Here is a 16,036-nt window from a genome sequence, read left to right as displayed (position 1 = left end):
GCAACTTAGAAATGACCAACATCTCATAAGACGGGTACAAACTTAATATATACCTGACAACTCTTCAAGTGCTTCCTAAGTGCATCTTCGGTGGTAAATCGTGTTCCTGGTTTTTATTGCAATCCAATATTGTTTTAATATTCACACATTTCGAAACAGGACAACTGGTTGGGTTGTTCCTGGTACCCAGTACGTTCTTCTCAGGCTAGGCCAGCATGATTGGATGATTGAGGAACATCTCAGTACACTGTTCTTAGTTTGGCATGCATGGCTGACTGATCTAGGAACACAAGCATGGTTTACTTGGGTCTGTGGTTCACAAAATAGGCTCTAAAACAAAAACTACTGAACTAAATCGGGCGATCTTGGTATCATTACTCTCCTAGTGAGATTCCCCATCCACTGATATCAATGGTTTTAATCCCCTGGCTACTGGAAGTACCCGGTCGCGTTTTTTCTGGACCACACCGTATATCTGACTGCGACAGCTGTCACCACACTCATCTTCTAAAGAAATGAAACACCAAGGTTAGTTTCGAAAACACTGTTTCGTAAAAGATAAACTTTATTTCTGTACATTGTACATAAACATGTTCGAAGATGTGATGAACATTATCCATGAACAATAGATGTAACTTACAAGGAGGACTGGACAGTTGTATAACAACTCAACAAGCGTTCCTTATTGGTCGTTATGTTCTCCCCATCTCTGGACTGCACTATCCTATATGGCGTTCTCTTAAAAGAATCAAGATGACAATTTTCACAAAGCAATATCAATATTATGCTATTTGGACTTGACTGAAAGGACGGAAATAAAAAAGAGCTTAATTTCGAATAGGTGAGCCATCCTGACAATGACAACACTGGATTAAACTACACTCTAAGAACTATTTTATCATTAATAGTAAAATTGTTACTATTTAATGGATTAATATTGCACCCACATAGAAGTAGTAATTTTTACTACTTCAAAGTAGTTAAGATGTTTAACCAAATAAATGGTAACTTTTTCTACAATTAAATAGTAATTATTTTACTGTTTTTGATAGTTATTTTTGATAGTTAACTATTCCTGGTGGTTTTGGTTGAACACTCCTCTACTGCTGTAGAACCACATAAATAGTTAAATTTTTACTATTTCTGAGAGTTGTTGTTGCCATTACTATTCCTTGGTGGTAATATCCGTGGGCCGTATTTTGGGGCAGGAAAACATGATTCTGCTGCATTTTTGTATCCAACAGTCAAAACAAGCATGCCATTGGACGCCAGTCTAGTTACTTTAGTCACTTCCATCCTGCCCTCACCTAGATGGAGACGCCACAAGACATCCAGCTGAATCTATAGTCTGTCCACAACAGGAAGAAAAGAGTATTTTAATTTTAACAACAATTTAAAATTTATTCAATAAGAAACATCAACTGCAGTGTACTACCACATATCACATAGTTTGAATCATAGTGTATTACAACAGTAAGTACCAATGCTTCCCCCCCCCCCCCCCCCCATATCACTGTAATAAAAGCAATGGAATGTATACATAAGTATAAATACACAAATTGCGCTCCCTCTCTGAATAGAAATTCATTGGCCCATGTCAGTTTCAAGTATTTGCTTGACAGCATAACAATTCAAATAACAAAAAAAGATTTATATCACAAAACACCTTGTACTAAACAACATACAATTTAATGTCCACCTATGGATATAAATTATAACAAGGTAATGTACATGTATATGAATGAATATCAATAACAGTGATAATATGTGCAATATTAATCTCTTCATTACACGGGTAATTTTGTCCTTTCCTCGCCTAGACCCCCCCCCCCCCAGAATATAGTTTTTTTTTCTCCATATATCTTAAAAAAAGAATGTGTCCTATATCATATAAATCAGTGTATCAAGACTTCTTGATAAAATACATGCTTACCATTTTTTATACATGTACATTTTGAATTTATGTATACACCCACAAGAGATATTATTTTTTCTATATTGGACAAAATGGATGAAAAGTACCATTGCAATATGATCACAAAGTTGGGCAATATCACTTGATTAAAGATATTACACTGAAACCAGTACTAACATTCTCTCCAAACACAATATGACTAGAGTCGAATAAAACTTCACAATTTTAGCCCCCCTGTGATTTGGCAACAAATATTAAAAGTGGATATGAACACAGTGGAGATCGAGATTGGCATTTCAAATTTTCATGGTGATTAAGATTATTTTGACAGATTTTGGCACAAATTAGATACTAGTATTAGGAATACACTGCCATCAGTTTTCATATGATATTGACAAAATACGGTTATTAAAGATGGTTGCCCGTATCCCAGAAGGTAAGTCAAAGTGCGATAATTTTTGGTATGTCAAATTAAGTGGTCATAAGACATCCACACACAAAGTTTCAACTTTCTAGATTCAAGAGTAAGTAAATAGCCACCATTGTTGACAGACCGATAGACAATATTATGAGCCAAAAAACAACATCATTGACAATGGGAATAAAGTACTACCCGATTGTACCAACATTAAGACATCACTGCCATAAATCAAACAATGAACATTTTACATGTTTTTACAGGTCCTCTACCTTTTTGAAATCAACTCAATCTGCATGAAATCTCACAGTCAAAGGGAGTTAACTGTTCTTTCCGTAGAGCCAAAGTCAGAGCCATACTATAGATCTATACACTTGATTGGGAACATCGATCATTTACAAAAAAGTTAACATGCCAATTCATCTCATTGGAAAATACATTTTCGGAAGATTCTTCTGCTAACTTTTGGAAGACTTTTTCTTTCCAATGGTATGCTTTACTTTTCGATGAGACCATGAGAAAAGCAATAAAATAGAGTGGCAAAATTTATGTAAATCTTGTTCCCAATTAAAAGTATGGATCTATATTTACTGGTATACACTCCAAGGCAGTGCACATTGCACATAAGAAACATCTGATTTGAGATACTGCATATCTTAAGGAACCACTAACATTTTCTCAAAGAACTTACTTGTTGTGTTAGAAAACTGCCAAAGTACCAAAAAGTAGCATCCTGGGCCCAAAGCCAACAAATTTTTATAGCATGTTTCTTACCAGTAATAGGACCTTGCAAAATTCCAAATGTGCTTAAATAATGAGATTCCAATGATCACCTGTGATAGGGTTGTTGTAAATCTAAGATTTTTTCTCACAGTTCTTTATCTAGCAAAACTGCCACTGGCAGGATGAAATGGTCCATGAATCATGTGCTCACGTGTGTGTTCAAATAGATTCAGCTGACTTTGACCTCTGTGACCTTGAAAATAAGGTCAAATAAGAAACCCATTAGTTCTGAGATGCACCCTTGCTAATGTACCTACCATCAAAATTTCGTGAAAATCTGACCAATTAAACATTTTAACTTTGGACCTTTGCCCCCCCCTGGTGGCAAAACAGTGAACTATAAAAGACCCCAGTTTGGTCCATGAGTAGGGGTCACCAAGGGGTACATTTGTACCAAGTTAGGAATCTGTAGCTAAAGCAGTTACAAAACATGCTGTCTTGCAAAATGGCAGTGCCATAGAAAAACGTTTATCCCATGCCCGATGTCAGTGAAATCCAGTGCACAAAGTCACGTTTTGTCGTATCAAAACATAATTATTCCACAAAACCAGCCGAAATTGGCGCAAATGTAGCCCACAACTGTTTTCGAAGCACGACTGATGGTTTATGATAGCCCCAACGCCAGTGATTGCATATTCAAAGACAATAAACGACCGGGGAAATCCGACTGAAACAGCGGTCAGTCCGGCCATGAGATAAAAATACCAGATACCACACGTGCGAATCCAGACTTGCATTGTTGAAACAGTGTTGCAGCCGAAATCAAACTTCTTGCCCAAATTTTCACTAAAAATGATCGAAAGAAATTTACATACACAAAACCACTCGAGTGGGATTTCTGAGGTATCAGACTACACCCCGAGTGATGGTCTTTGGCTGGAAACCCCCGAGAACGCATATTGACCTCTGTGACCTTGAAAAGTAGGTCAAATCAAAAACCAGTTGCTTATTTGATGCAACATCACATTTACTTGTCAACATTGAAATAATTCCTTAAACTCGTCACATCCTGCAGTCTCGGGGGTTTCCAGCCAAAGACCATCACTCGGGGTGTAGTCCGATACCTCGGAAATCCCACTCGAGTGGTTTTGTGTATTTACCTCTGTGACCTTGAAAAGTAGGTCAGATCAAAAACCAGTTGCTTATTTGATGCAACATCATATATACAGTACAAATTTTACCTTCATCTTCAGTTGTAGTGACAAAACAACTTTTTGCTTTCTTTCCCTTGGTCTTCATCTTTGCCTCCTGCTTCCGTATGTTGTTTATTCTGTCATGAATAAAGCCTTTGGCAGGTTTCCTATCTCTTGCCTGCTGATAGAAGGCTTGCTGGAAAATGGATTGAAGTGTTAAACAAATGTTGCAAAGCTGAAGCACAGGGGTGTATACTGACCATGTTCAACTTCAGTTGACTTAAACAATGTGTCACAATTCAATACAAGGAAGATCAAAGCATGGTTGCATAGGCTCACCACAAACCAAAAGGTTTCCATCTCCGGTAGCAGTTGAGTACATGTAAAAAGCATTGGGCTACACTGAATTTGAATTACAACCTTATGCACACTAGGCGCTCACATTGAAACTGGTCTGGCAAACTGATTTACAGAAATCCTTATGCAAATGACTCAATAGCTCCCACTTAAATCTGATGCAGGGGCAGAGGGTGTTCTGTGAAATAACAGAAACACTCACGCATCCACTTCCTCTTGGGCTTCTCAAGAATGGGAACACTTCAATAATTTCTCTTGCTAGAGAGATTTTCTCATCACTCTTTGGACTGAAATATGAAAATACGATTACTTAATCATTTCATACTTTAAAAAGTTAGTCGAAAAATTCTCCTTGACTACTTTCATCACTTGAAATTAATCCACAAAAATTCGATCTCCAACATGTTCATTAATATCTGGTAAGGTTGTGCACGGCAAGGAAAAATGTGGACCCAACAATACATGTACCGGTATTCACATGAAAAAGACCGTAAGAGCAAAGCTGCCGTTGGTCCCCACCATAAAGATACTTTGGAAGCCCTAATAGACGTGTGAACTTTTAAAGCCCAATTAAACTTACACAGTTATTGAAGGGAAACATTTGCCACTTACTATCTTCCACTTTTCTCAAAAAGGTACCCAACTGCAAATCTAACCAGTTTCGCTCTCATTTCACGAGGGGCGAATCCAAGGTCATTCAACCTGTCATATAATGCTCTCCCATCTGAGCGGGAACGCAAATAGTTCTTTAAGTCCTGGAAATGAATTGAATGAAATTATCTTGTGCTTTGAGTTCTGGTAATATCATTGACCCTGTGTTGTGTTACATTATACTGACTTCCACAAATGACAATGTAGGATGTGAATAAATTGTGACTGATACATGTATCTAAAAGTCTGACAGTTACGGCAAAAAGGATTTTGTCAATCAAATGTCAATTGTCATTTGTGTTTCAGACATGATTTCAATCTTTTGATGACATGAATGATGCCACTAAAAGACAATGACTACCATTCTCATTTTTCATGGCCTTATAAAATGTCAGTAAATTTACAGTTTGTGTATACAGCCCTAGAAAATACGCTGGTGCCATCAGTGAAAAAATGTCAGAAAAGAAAATTTTTTATCTTACTTTTTGTTCAATGTTATCAATTCTTTGAATAAGGGTAGCCGCATGTCCAGATTTGGTTTGTGGTTCCAGGTCCATTCCCAATTTATGAGTCCCGTTTCCTCGTAATGGATTAGTCGTCTCGAGCTCGTCAAAGTACAAAAGAATGTTCACGCAGTCCTGATGGCCGAGGCATGGATGACACTTGTAGAACTCCCCGTCCTTGAAGTCCTTCAGGTCATCATCAGCTGTTGCTGACCTGTACTGCTCTATGCTATCAAGCACACCATCTTGGTTGAGGACAGCACGTAAAACATCTTTGATTGGTATGTACTGGAAACTATCGTGTGTCTGGCTTTGTCGAACACCTCCAGTGGCTGCATCACGCTTTGGATTGAAGGCTACACCAAGTGGAATTGATACAGGGGGAATGTACGTACCTTTATCTGCGAAATATTTTTCCTGCTTATATTGACTTTCAAAACCCGCGAATGGAGAACAAGAGTCTTTGAAAATCTTCTTCAGATGTTGAACTTTTTCACCTTCCAATTCTACACCAGTCTCCTCCATCACACGCAGCGTTTCATTCTCTAGCATTCCAACGATCTCACTGAACATCTCTGAGGTACATTCAATAATATTTTGTAAAGAGGATAATGGGACATTTGATTTGGCTTTCATTTTACTAACAAAATTGGCAGCAATGGCATGAAGGTCGACCGTAACGGATTCACTTCTACTCTGAGGCTGGGGTGTGTTTTGCTCATAACCATGAATGCTTTCTCCTGGATCATCTCCATCTGACACTTCATCATCAACGGTATTGTCTAAGGGGGAAACCTCCATTGGGCATTCACCAACATCATGGCTTGCAGTGTCAAGTGAAAGAACATGCTTAAGTAGATGTCTTTTATACGGCCAATGGGTACTAAATGTCCGCTGACATCCATCTTCAGCACAGGCAAAATAATCACTCGAATATACTATCGCATGGTCTGTCCGCAAATGATAAAAAAGGGGTTGAAGTCCTTGAAAAGTATTGGAACAAACAAAACAGGTAAAATGATGACTACTGGTTTCCATAGTATAAACAGTCTACAGGCTTACCTGTAAATGTAATGAGATTAGTTGTTTGAGTTTCAGCCGAATTCCTATCCTTGGCACTAGCTCCCTTAGGGTGACGTCGTCTAACAAAATTGCAACTTCTTCATCAATACCTTGTTCTGAAATGCATGAAATGAGAGATATTTTAAGCATACTTTAAAACTTGATAATTTACAGTTAATAAACATAACATCCGAGATCATGAGATGCAATGAAGTTTGCAATTGAGATGTCTACTCTCAATTTTACAACGTGTACAGTGTGTGGTATGGTCAATGGTTGGTGGAACACCACTTCCTATCTACAATGTAAATTAGACACAAGGACAAAGCCCTGTTTGAAATTGTCGACCGCCACCGGTCGATCATGTTACCTGTACCGATACATATTATGGTCACATGCATGACCATGCACGCATGATGACCAAGCCAAGAGGCATGAAAGGTCCTAGTAGTAAATAGTATTCAGGATGATCTAGGAAATGGTGGGATATTATACATGTACATTACTACATGTAGAGTCCATTGAATTGATATTAAGGACAAGATCAGGACTGCATTGTCTTGACTTTAGACTGAATGTTTTTTTAGGTCTTGGGCCCAACATGACGACAAGAATTTGGTTATCAAAAACACCCTGTGGAATCAACTGCAACCTCTCCGAGCACCTCCTGCCTCACCGAGAAAATGGCCAACAAAGCAAATCTAGTCTCGGACTGTGGGGTGAGAAAGGCCTTATTATGTTCACCAGATTTCAGTGTTTCCACTCAATAGACTATAGATAGACCGCAACTTTTCAGTAATGTGAGATTGTAGAACTAGAATATCATTGACATTGAAGGACGTATGTTCAATGTATAATTATGGATTTATTTGACCGATTGATATGGGAATGCACTTGACACTTCTCTCGCCATGTTCTCTCGACCAAGATACAGCGTGTGAGGTCATGATGTATATCCCTCCTTATGTTTGAAATGAAAGTCCTCAAGTATAATGTTCAGTCCTATGCAACACCAGTCTTTTAGAATCAAAATATCACTCAGTATGCAAATTACTATTGAGAATTCACAAAATAACTTGAATGAAATTACAATTGTCCAGAATATAACCAGGAATAAAGAGCAGGCAACAATTGTCCTCAAATACAGACCTCAAAACCTGGAGGTTGCTTTTAAAACGCAATTAACCATAAACGAGTCTCAAAACACAGCTACATGTAGACCATCTGAACCATGAGAACACACAAACTATAACAGAGTCAGGGTAGACAACCTGAACTCTGAGCTCAGTACAGGGTATTATTCTGACCCTAGATCTATAGTACTGGCTTACACGTGTATATATATCGCAAGTATTAAAATAAACGTTTATCTAGCATTGAGTATCGATACGTTTCGTTTGAACGAGTGTCAGTTGATTACACAAAATCGTTGAGATACGCCGGCGTTTTCCTGTCTCAATTTGAGCGTCAGGGCGGTTCATACCTTGCGGCTGCCGGTATGATTGGATTTCCTAGACGTTGTTCCACGATTTTTCGTCTCTATCTCCGGTTGTTGACTAAGCCCAGTGGCTGTTGTATCTCTGTCAATAACATGTCAGGGTGTCACTGGCATGACCATGATGACTGGTCATGACACGTACAGCAATGTAGCCAGCTTGAGATTGTTAACTCCTGGAAAACTTGTCAATCTATCTTTGTCGGTTCCCAATGTCACGAATGTCAATGATGATGATAGGCTGAGCTACTACGAGGCCTAAAAAAGGCCGAAGCGAAACACTCTCGTCAAGTCTCGAAGTCAAAACACCACCACAGCCACAGTGTCAGTGCTGACAGGGCGACAATACGGTAGTGTCAGAATACGCCAAGTATTTGACGAATATATATCGCCCTTATTCGGTTGTATGTCTATCAAATCATGCAGTTATTAGCCACTGATTAGCTACGCCACAAAACAATTGCACAAAATGTAAAATCTACGCCGGAAATGCCGGATGTTGTCAGTTCTGAGTGGATGCTGCGCCACCATGACTTGAAAAATTGAACTGAATTGTTCTTGATGACGACATTCTTTGGCGGGATATTTGAATTTGTATACTATTTTTCTAAGTCCCCATTCCTAACTTTGTCTCTCCGATTTGCCTTGTTAGTGGCGAAAAATAATCCCAAATATCATCTAAAACATTTTCCGATATGTTTTGCCGCTATAATTCCATAACCAGACCAGATGATTTCGGATTATTGAAGGCCGAAAAAATTTCCTATAGCGCGTCCGTCGCAATGGCGGCGGCGGGTGCGCAACTTGAACACGGCTGACAGAAATCATGATTTTTTTCAGTATTGATCGATAAATATATATTTATATTTCTTTCTTCAGGTGCTACAGATATTCTTACCTTCAAATATTGGAATGAGCTCCTCCATCCCCCATGCTCTTAAATGATTTTCCATCTAAATGCTGTTGCGCGTCTTGGAAAAAATCGAAGCGGGAAAAAATGGCGGCGATTCTAAATTACCGTCTGCGCACGGGAAGCTCTTTGATTGGTCGAGACGTTTACTACCAAAGTAGTAAATGTAGGAATAGACACTTTTGATTGGTCAATTCAATTAACTGCACGGAAATAGTAAACAGCACATACTAAAACAACTGCGAAAGTAGTAATCAGAACCTCTAATAATCATTTAAGTAGTAATATGACGTTAACTTCTCAAAATAGTAAATGAATTAACTACTTTTAGCCCGAATTTTTTAGAGTGTAAAGGCTTTTTAAACAGAAGTGTTTTTGAAAGAATGAGAAGCCATGATGCACAAAGTTAGTAGCCAATCTACTCACCAGATGACAGGATCGCATCTGTCATGTTACGTACCATTTCACAACTGGTAGGCTTGCTAACACTTCAGACAAAACAAGAAGCACATTGATGAGCAGGAGAATTTTAAAATGGCGGCCATGACCCATGTATCTACTTATTTTGTCCTGTCATCTATTGAGTAGATCAGCAAAATACTCTTAATAGAATGTTAGTGATGAATCCAAACATGTATGAAAATGAGGATAAAGCTATCCTTTGAATTCAAACCAATACCAAACAAACATACAATTTGTTTTTCTACTTACTATTTCTATATCTAAGTACACCCAGGGGCGTGGCTAGCTTTTGGCCTTGGGAGTGCAAAAGGCGCTCTTGGGGGCAAAATCACAATTTTTTGAATGTTTTTGTTGTAAAACATATTTTGGGGTGACGTCAGACTCAGAGGGCATTTGCCTCCTGTCTACCCTCCCCCCCGCCCTCATCAAGCTACGCCCTTGACATTTGTAGCTGAACTAACACTTTTCTAATGATTAACATTACAATAAAATGTTACACTGCAAATACCTTGTCCCAGTGGGACGTTGTCACGTCACCCAGGAAGGATGACGTCATACCTAGAAGACTTCCAAACAGGAAAGAGTGCCCTGTTCTTCCATGTAGGATCGGACTGAGTATAATCCATGGCTCGTAATGACAACTCTCTCTTGGGTATGCCTGTAAAGCAAGAAATAAGAAATGAAGTAATGAAATAGAAATGAAATAGAAATAGCCCTGTGGTGGGTTCTGGCCTGCAGATATTGGGTTGCATGAAAACCAGAATTTGAGCGAGTCAGCGAATTCTGGTCTGCAGCCTCCTAATTTCACAAGATGGTTGGCGTGGAATTTCAAATTTTATAAGTGTGCGTAGTACACGAAATGAAATTATAATTTAATGAGTGAACCCTAAATAGCTGTAATAATTGAATTCCACTCCAGTATTCATCAGGTCAGCGGAAAAACTTCGTTCCGGTTGTCAAATGGTACACCTGGAGTCCGCTGTAATCCAAACCTTGATCAAATGAAGCAGGCAAACATTTTTGAATGATTTGATCCAACAAAGGTTTACTAAAAAAAACAAAAAAACTTACCAAATGCTCAATCCACCCCTTATGAGCCTAGTATGTTATTCTATCACATTTTAAAGAACTAACTTAATTCATTTATTTCAGTTTAATAATTTCATTTTATTCTATTCTATTTTTTAACTATAAATTGTTCCACAGAAATATATGAGACGTTGTCCCATCAGCCGTCTTGGCCTACCCATGAGATCTTGTGTCTCATTCGACCATCTTGGCCTCTCCAACATTTACCTGAGGCTTTGTCTCAACTGGCCATTATTCTTGCCCCTTAACCTAGCCGTATGAATTTAACATAATTTCTTGAGATCTGGTCTCACCCGGCCACCTTGGCCTCCTTAATATACACTTAGCTAGTCTTCTATCTAGTCCAAGTCCTTCATTCACATTGTCCTTGTTCTAATGTTCTGTACTTCACCGTAATTAATGTCAACTCAGAACTTCAGAGCTGCTGTAGTGTATTGCGTATTGATACATCATTATAATAAAGTAGTTCCGGAGTCAGTCGCAACTCGTGTCTTATGTTGGCCATTATTTATCGTCGTCCTAACTTCAGAGGTCGTTACATGGTGTCCTAGAAGTGGGATTCGCAAATCAAGGACATGAAAAAAAAGGCAGAATATCGGTGAATCAATAGAAGTGAGAAACTCGATTTCCCCTATTGACATTTGATTTATGCGTGCCGCCTGATTTTAGTCGAGGCAAGATCAGTGCCCGAGAACATCGTTGTACATTCGTAGTGCATTTGAACATTCACCACAGCAGAATCCAAAATGGCCGTTCAGAGAATACTTCCCCCTAAGTTCACCCCCGCCTCTCACGACATGGGAGTGCTCGCCACTTCATGGAGAGAATACAGGGACGAACTAGATCTATATTTCCTTGCTAGTGGGCAAGGAACAGCAGCACAGAAACAGAAGGTGTCCCTCTTGCTGTATCAAATGGGGAAGCAGTACATGAAAGTGTTTCAAAATGAACTGGTGTTCGAAGCAGACGCTGACAAGGACAAGTACGACAAGGTCTGCTCAGCGTTTGATAAGAACTTTGAACCAAAGAAACTGGTTAAAAGCCACATTACCAAGTTTCAAAAGCGGATGCAGGCCAGCAATGAGACAATTTCAGATTATATCACTGACCTGCGTCGCCTAGCGAAATTGTGTGAATTCGGTGACAAAGAGGACCGAATGATGTCTGTTCAGATTTCTAACGGTGTCAAAGACGAAGTATTAAGGAAGAAGCTGTGGGACGAGGATCTGACGTTGCAGCAAACGATTGAAAAGTGCCAGACATTCGAACTACGTGCTGAAAGTGCAGGGTTGTTTAAAAAGCATAACAACACTGCTGGTGATAAGGAAGTGAACGCAGCCTATCGTGGGCGTGGTGGTAGTCGATCTAGATCACGGGGTCGCGGGTACACAAACTATCCCCGTGGAGGTGCCACTGCGAGTCAACATCATGGACGTGGACGCTCAACCCCAAGAGTAGCTCAGCAACGCGGGTATGGTCGTGGACGTCGCAGCCACAGCCAAAATCAGTATCATGGGTCATGCCAAAAGTGTGGTCGTCAACATGCCCCTAGACAGTGTCCAGCCTATGATCAACAGTGTAGACATTGCCACATGTATGGTCATTTCGAGAGAAAGTGCTTGAAAAAGAACGTGTGTTTCATCGATGGTGAATGTGACTATGATGAAGAACAGTCATGGTCATATGATTATGAGCCCACTGAGGAGATGGACTCCCTCCACATATACTCTATCAAGACTAGATCAACTACTAGAGACAGTGCTGGTGATACTTGGACTGTACTGCTGCATACTCCCTATGAAAATGGACGTGGTGCCATTAGAATGAAAATAGATACACAGGCTCATTGCAACACCATGTCCAAAACCTCTTTTGACAGAATGCAACAGCATGGTCACCTGCAGCTCAAGTCCACAGCATCTACCATCACTGCCTTTGGTAACACTACTGTAGTGCCTGTTGGCAAAACAACATTTGATGTCATCATGAAGGGTGAAACACACTCAATTGAGTGTGAGGTTGTACCTGGCAATGTGCCAAATCTTCTTGGTGCAAAGGATAGTGAAAGGTTAGGCCTAGTGAAGCGTGTATTCCATGTCAGAGACCAGCCATTGTTTGATGACAAATTCCTGAAGCGCATTTCAAATGTTGAGAAAGTACCAGAACCTATCTTGAAGGTACTTAGGGACTTTCCAGACAGGTTTCCTGATGAAAGGGTTGGCAAGCTACCTGGTGAGTTTCATCTGTCCATTGATCCAGAGTACAAAGATGGTCCAGTGTCATATGGTAGTAGACCTATACCAGCAGCTCTGAGAGATATGACCAAGAAACAAATAGATTTCCTAGAGAGTAATGACATTATTTCCAAGGTACCACCCGGTGTCCCAACACCCTGGTGTAGTCAACTGCATGTAGTGCATAAGAAGGATGGCAAGTCAGTACGCGTGTGTATAGATCCAAAGTTCTTGAATAAGGCTTTGCTCAGAGAGACCCATCCTATTAGAACACTTGAAGATGTACTCACTCAGGTTCAGGGTAGCAAGTACTTTTCAGTACTTGATGCTAATCAAGGTTTCTTCCAGCTACAGTTGGACTATGAGAGTCAACTGCTTACTTGCTTCTCTACCCCTTGGGGGCGCTACATGTACAAACGTCTTCCTATGGGTGTCAAGTCTGCTCCAGAGATATACCAACGGGCTATAGAAGAAATGTTCGCTGGGATGGAAAACTTCGCCAATATCTTCGATGATATTTTGTTGCACACAGGTGACATTGAGCACCATTGTAAAGTACTGAGGAAAACACTAGAGACAGCACGTGAAAACGACTTGACGTTCAGGTTGAGTAAGTGCATGTTCGCGCAGCCAGAGGTAGATTACACTGGTCATGTTTTGACTGATGAAGGTGTGACTGTGTCGCCAGAGAAGGTTCGAGCCATTGTTGAACTTCCTGAGCCTACTTGTAAAGAAGAAGTGCGTACATTGTTAGGAATGGCCACATACTTGTCCAAGTATATTCCTAACTTCTCTGATGTGACAAGTGACTTGAGAGAGGTTGTCAAAAAGAGACAAGATGGCAAAGGGTCTGAAGAGCCATTTTACTTTGATGAGCCACAGCGACAAGCTTTGAAGAAGCTCAAAGCGGCTTTGATACAAGCCCCGGTCATGAGTTACTACTCCAAGATTGAGCCGATAGTGGTTTCTTGCGATGCCTCGTTGGGGGGCCTCGGTGCGGTCTTGATGCAACATGACCACCCTATAGCATATGCATCTAAAACCCTGACTCAGACTGAACGAGCATATGCACAGATTGAAAAAGAGCTTCTGGCCATAGTGTTTGCTTGTAGGAAATTTCACCACCTACTGTATGGCAGAAATGACATCACAGTAGAGACAGACCATTTGCCTCTTGTCCACATCATTGAGAAACCCTTGGGACAAGTTCCCTTGAGATTACAGAAGATGTTGTTGAAATTGCAACCATACAGTTTCAAACTGATAGGAAAGTCAGGGAAAGATATTCCTGTTGCTGATTGTCTGAGCCGAGCTCCATTGAAAGATTGTCACTACAGAGGCCTAGTTGATGACATGCATGACTACCAAGTCTGTGCTATGGAGATTCCTACTGTACATGCTTTCTCTGATTCCAAACTGAAGTTGTTGAAGACAAATACTGAGAATGATGCTGAGTTGCAGAAGTTGCGAAACCAGGTTGTCAAAGGTTGGCCTGATGACAGAGCCAAGGTAGAAAATGTTCTGAAGCCATACTGGGACTATAGGGCAGAGATCACTGTGTATGATGGTATCCTTTTCAAAGGAGAGCGAGTCATTGTACCCAAGCAGATGCATAAGAACATGGTAGAGTTGATACATAGTTCGCATCAAGGGATTGTCAAATCAAAACAGCTGGCTAGAGACGTTCTGTTTTGGGTTGGAATGAACAAGCAGATTGAAGAAGCTGTAAGCAAATGTCCATTGTGCCAAGCCAGTAGAAGTCAACAGCAGAAAGAGCCTTTGATGAGCACTCCTGTGCCAACTCTACCATGGCAGTCTGTTTCATCAGACTTGTTTGTACTAGATGATGATTTCTATCTTGTGACTGTAGATCACTATTCTGGGTATTTTGAAGTGGATGAACTGAAACCTGATCATAGTGCACCTGTTGTCATATCCAAACTGAAAAGAGTCTTTGCCACCCATGGCATCCCCAGGACTTTGTATTCTGATCCTGGCTCGGAGTACACTAGTCGTGATATGAAAGATTTCAATACCCAGTGGGGGTTTGAAATCAAGGCATTCAGTGCTAAGAATCCACAGGCAAATGGCCTAGCAGAAAAGTCAGTTCAGATTGCTAAAAACATGCTGAAGAAGTGTAGGCAAGATGGCACAGATTTTCAGTTGGCTTTGTTGGACTATAGGAACACCCCTAGAGACAATGTCTTGGGTTCCCCTGTACAAAGGTGTATGGGACGAAGGACACAGACTAGATTGCCTACAAATCCGTCACTGCTGAAGCCTAAATTGTTGTCCCCAAAGCAAGTGACTGGCAGGTTGCAAGAATGTAAAGCCAGAAACAAGGTACACTATGACAAGCATGTGAAACCACTTCCAAACTTGACTAGAAATAATACTGTGAGGTACAGAACTGGTAAAACCTGGACACCAGCCAAATTTGTGTCTGAGGCTGATGGTCCAAGGTCATACAAGTTGGTCACACCCTCTGGCAAGACCATGACACATTCTGAGAACGAGAGAATCTGGAATCTATGAGCCCATGAGGCGCCATCTGTTGATGAATGAGGAAACTGAGCTTGCTACTCAGCCCAGGCCACCAGAAACTCCTGCTATTGCAGCTCCAAGGCCTGTTGCTTCTGGTCCTCCAGGTTCAGCTCCAGTCAGGTCAGTTCCTACTCCTGCTTCTAAACCTCCAGAACAGTTGAGAACAGGAAGAGTCTCAAGTGCTCCAAACCACCTGAAAGACTATGTCAAGTAAATGTGTACTTGTGTAGAGTGTTGTGCTAACTAGACTGGTTCATGTTGGTATAAGTTTTGAGTCTTCTACTCAATAGTGGTATTGGAAAACTGAGTAATCTGGAATAGTGTGGAAACTAGAGAAACTTACAAAACGCAAAATCAGTAATTTTCTAAATTTTTTTATCACATTTGGTGTGTTTTTTTTCCCTTCTAAATTTGTTACTTTGTTGTAGTTAAAGTGACTTATTCTTGAATCTACTTTCAGACCTTTGAATCCTCTAATGG

General features: G+C 40.3%; 2 protein-coding genes across 6 annotated transcripts; one reads left to right on the top strand and one right to left on the bottom strand.

Moving 5' to 3' along the window:
• Nucleotides 1–612: 612 nt before the first annotated feature.
• LOC135500297 (uncharacterized) lies at nt 613–9,573 on the bottom strand. Of its 5 annotated transcripts, none has more exons than XM_064791678.1 (5): nt 5,740–9,573; nt 5,219–5,361; nt 4,809–4,893; nt 4,298–4,445; nt 613–1,348 (listed from the first exon to the last, which is right to left on the bottom strand). In XM_064791678.1, exons 1-5 carry the CDS (start codon nt 6,796–6,798, stop codon nt 1,308–1,310), a joined length of 1,476 nt encoding a protein of 491 aa, XP_064647748.1. In that variant the 5' UTR covers nt 6,799–9,573; the 3' UTR covers nt 613–1,307. The 5 variants fall into 5 exon arrangements, with proteins under 5 accessions (XP_064647748.1, XP_064647750.1, XP_064647749.1 ...); XM_064791680.1 differs by lacking the exon at nt 613–1,348 and having other exon boundaries at nt 1,375–4,445; nt 5,740–6,710; nt 6,823–9,573; XM_064791679.1 differs by lacking the exon at nt 613–1,348 and having other exon boundaries at nt 1,375–4,445; nt 5,740–6,583; nt 6,823–9,573.
• Nucleotides 9,574–11,524: 1,951 nt separating this feature from the next.
• On the top strand, nt 11,525–15,547 carry LOC135500135 (uncharacterized). The gene has a single exon (XM_064791383.1). The coding sequence runs from the start codon at nt 11,525–11,527 to the stop codon at nt 15,545–15,547; it is 4,023 nt and encodes a 1,340-aa protein (XP_064647453.1).
• The last annotated feature ends 489 nt before the right edge of the window (nt 15,548–16,036 follow it).

Source organism: Lineus longissimus, chromosome 16 (genome assembly GCF_910592395.1).
Source record: "Lineus longissimus chromosome 16, tnLinLong1.2, whole genome shotgun sequence".
NCBI classification, from domain to species: domain Eukaryota; kingdom Metazoa; phylum Nemertea; class Pilidiophora; order Heteronemertea; family Lineidae; genus Lineus; species Lineus longissimus.
The sequence above is the reverse complement of the archived record's forward strand: the minus strand, read 5'-3'. Positions and strand labels throughout refer to the sequence as shown.

Excerpts from the sequence above, each read along its gene's own strand:
- LOC135500297 (XM_064791677.1), bottom strand. The coding sequence starts at position 6,798 with ATGGAAACCAGTAGTCATCATTTTACCTGTTTTGTTTGTTCCAATACT. Across the intron at positions 5,362-5,739 it reads TTGATAACATTGAACAAAAA|GACTTAAAGAACTATTTGCG; the intron begins GTAAGATAAAAA and ends ATTCATTTCCAG. Across the intron at positions 4,894-5,218 it reads TTTGAGAAAAGTGGAAGATA|TCCAAAGAGTGATGAGAAAA; the intron begins GTAAGTGGCAAA and ends TTCATATTTCAG.
- LOC135500135 (XM_064791383.1), top strand. The coding sequence starts at position 11,525 with ATGGCCGTTCAGAGAATACTTCCCCCTAAGTTCACCCCCGCCTCTCAC.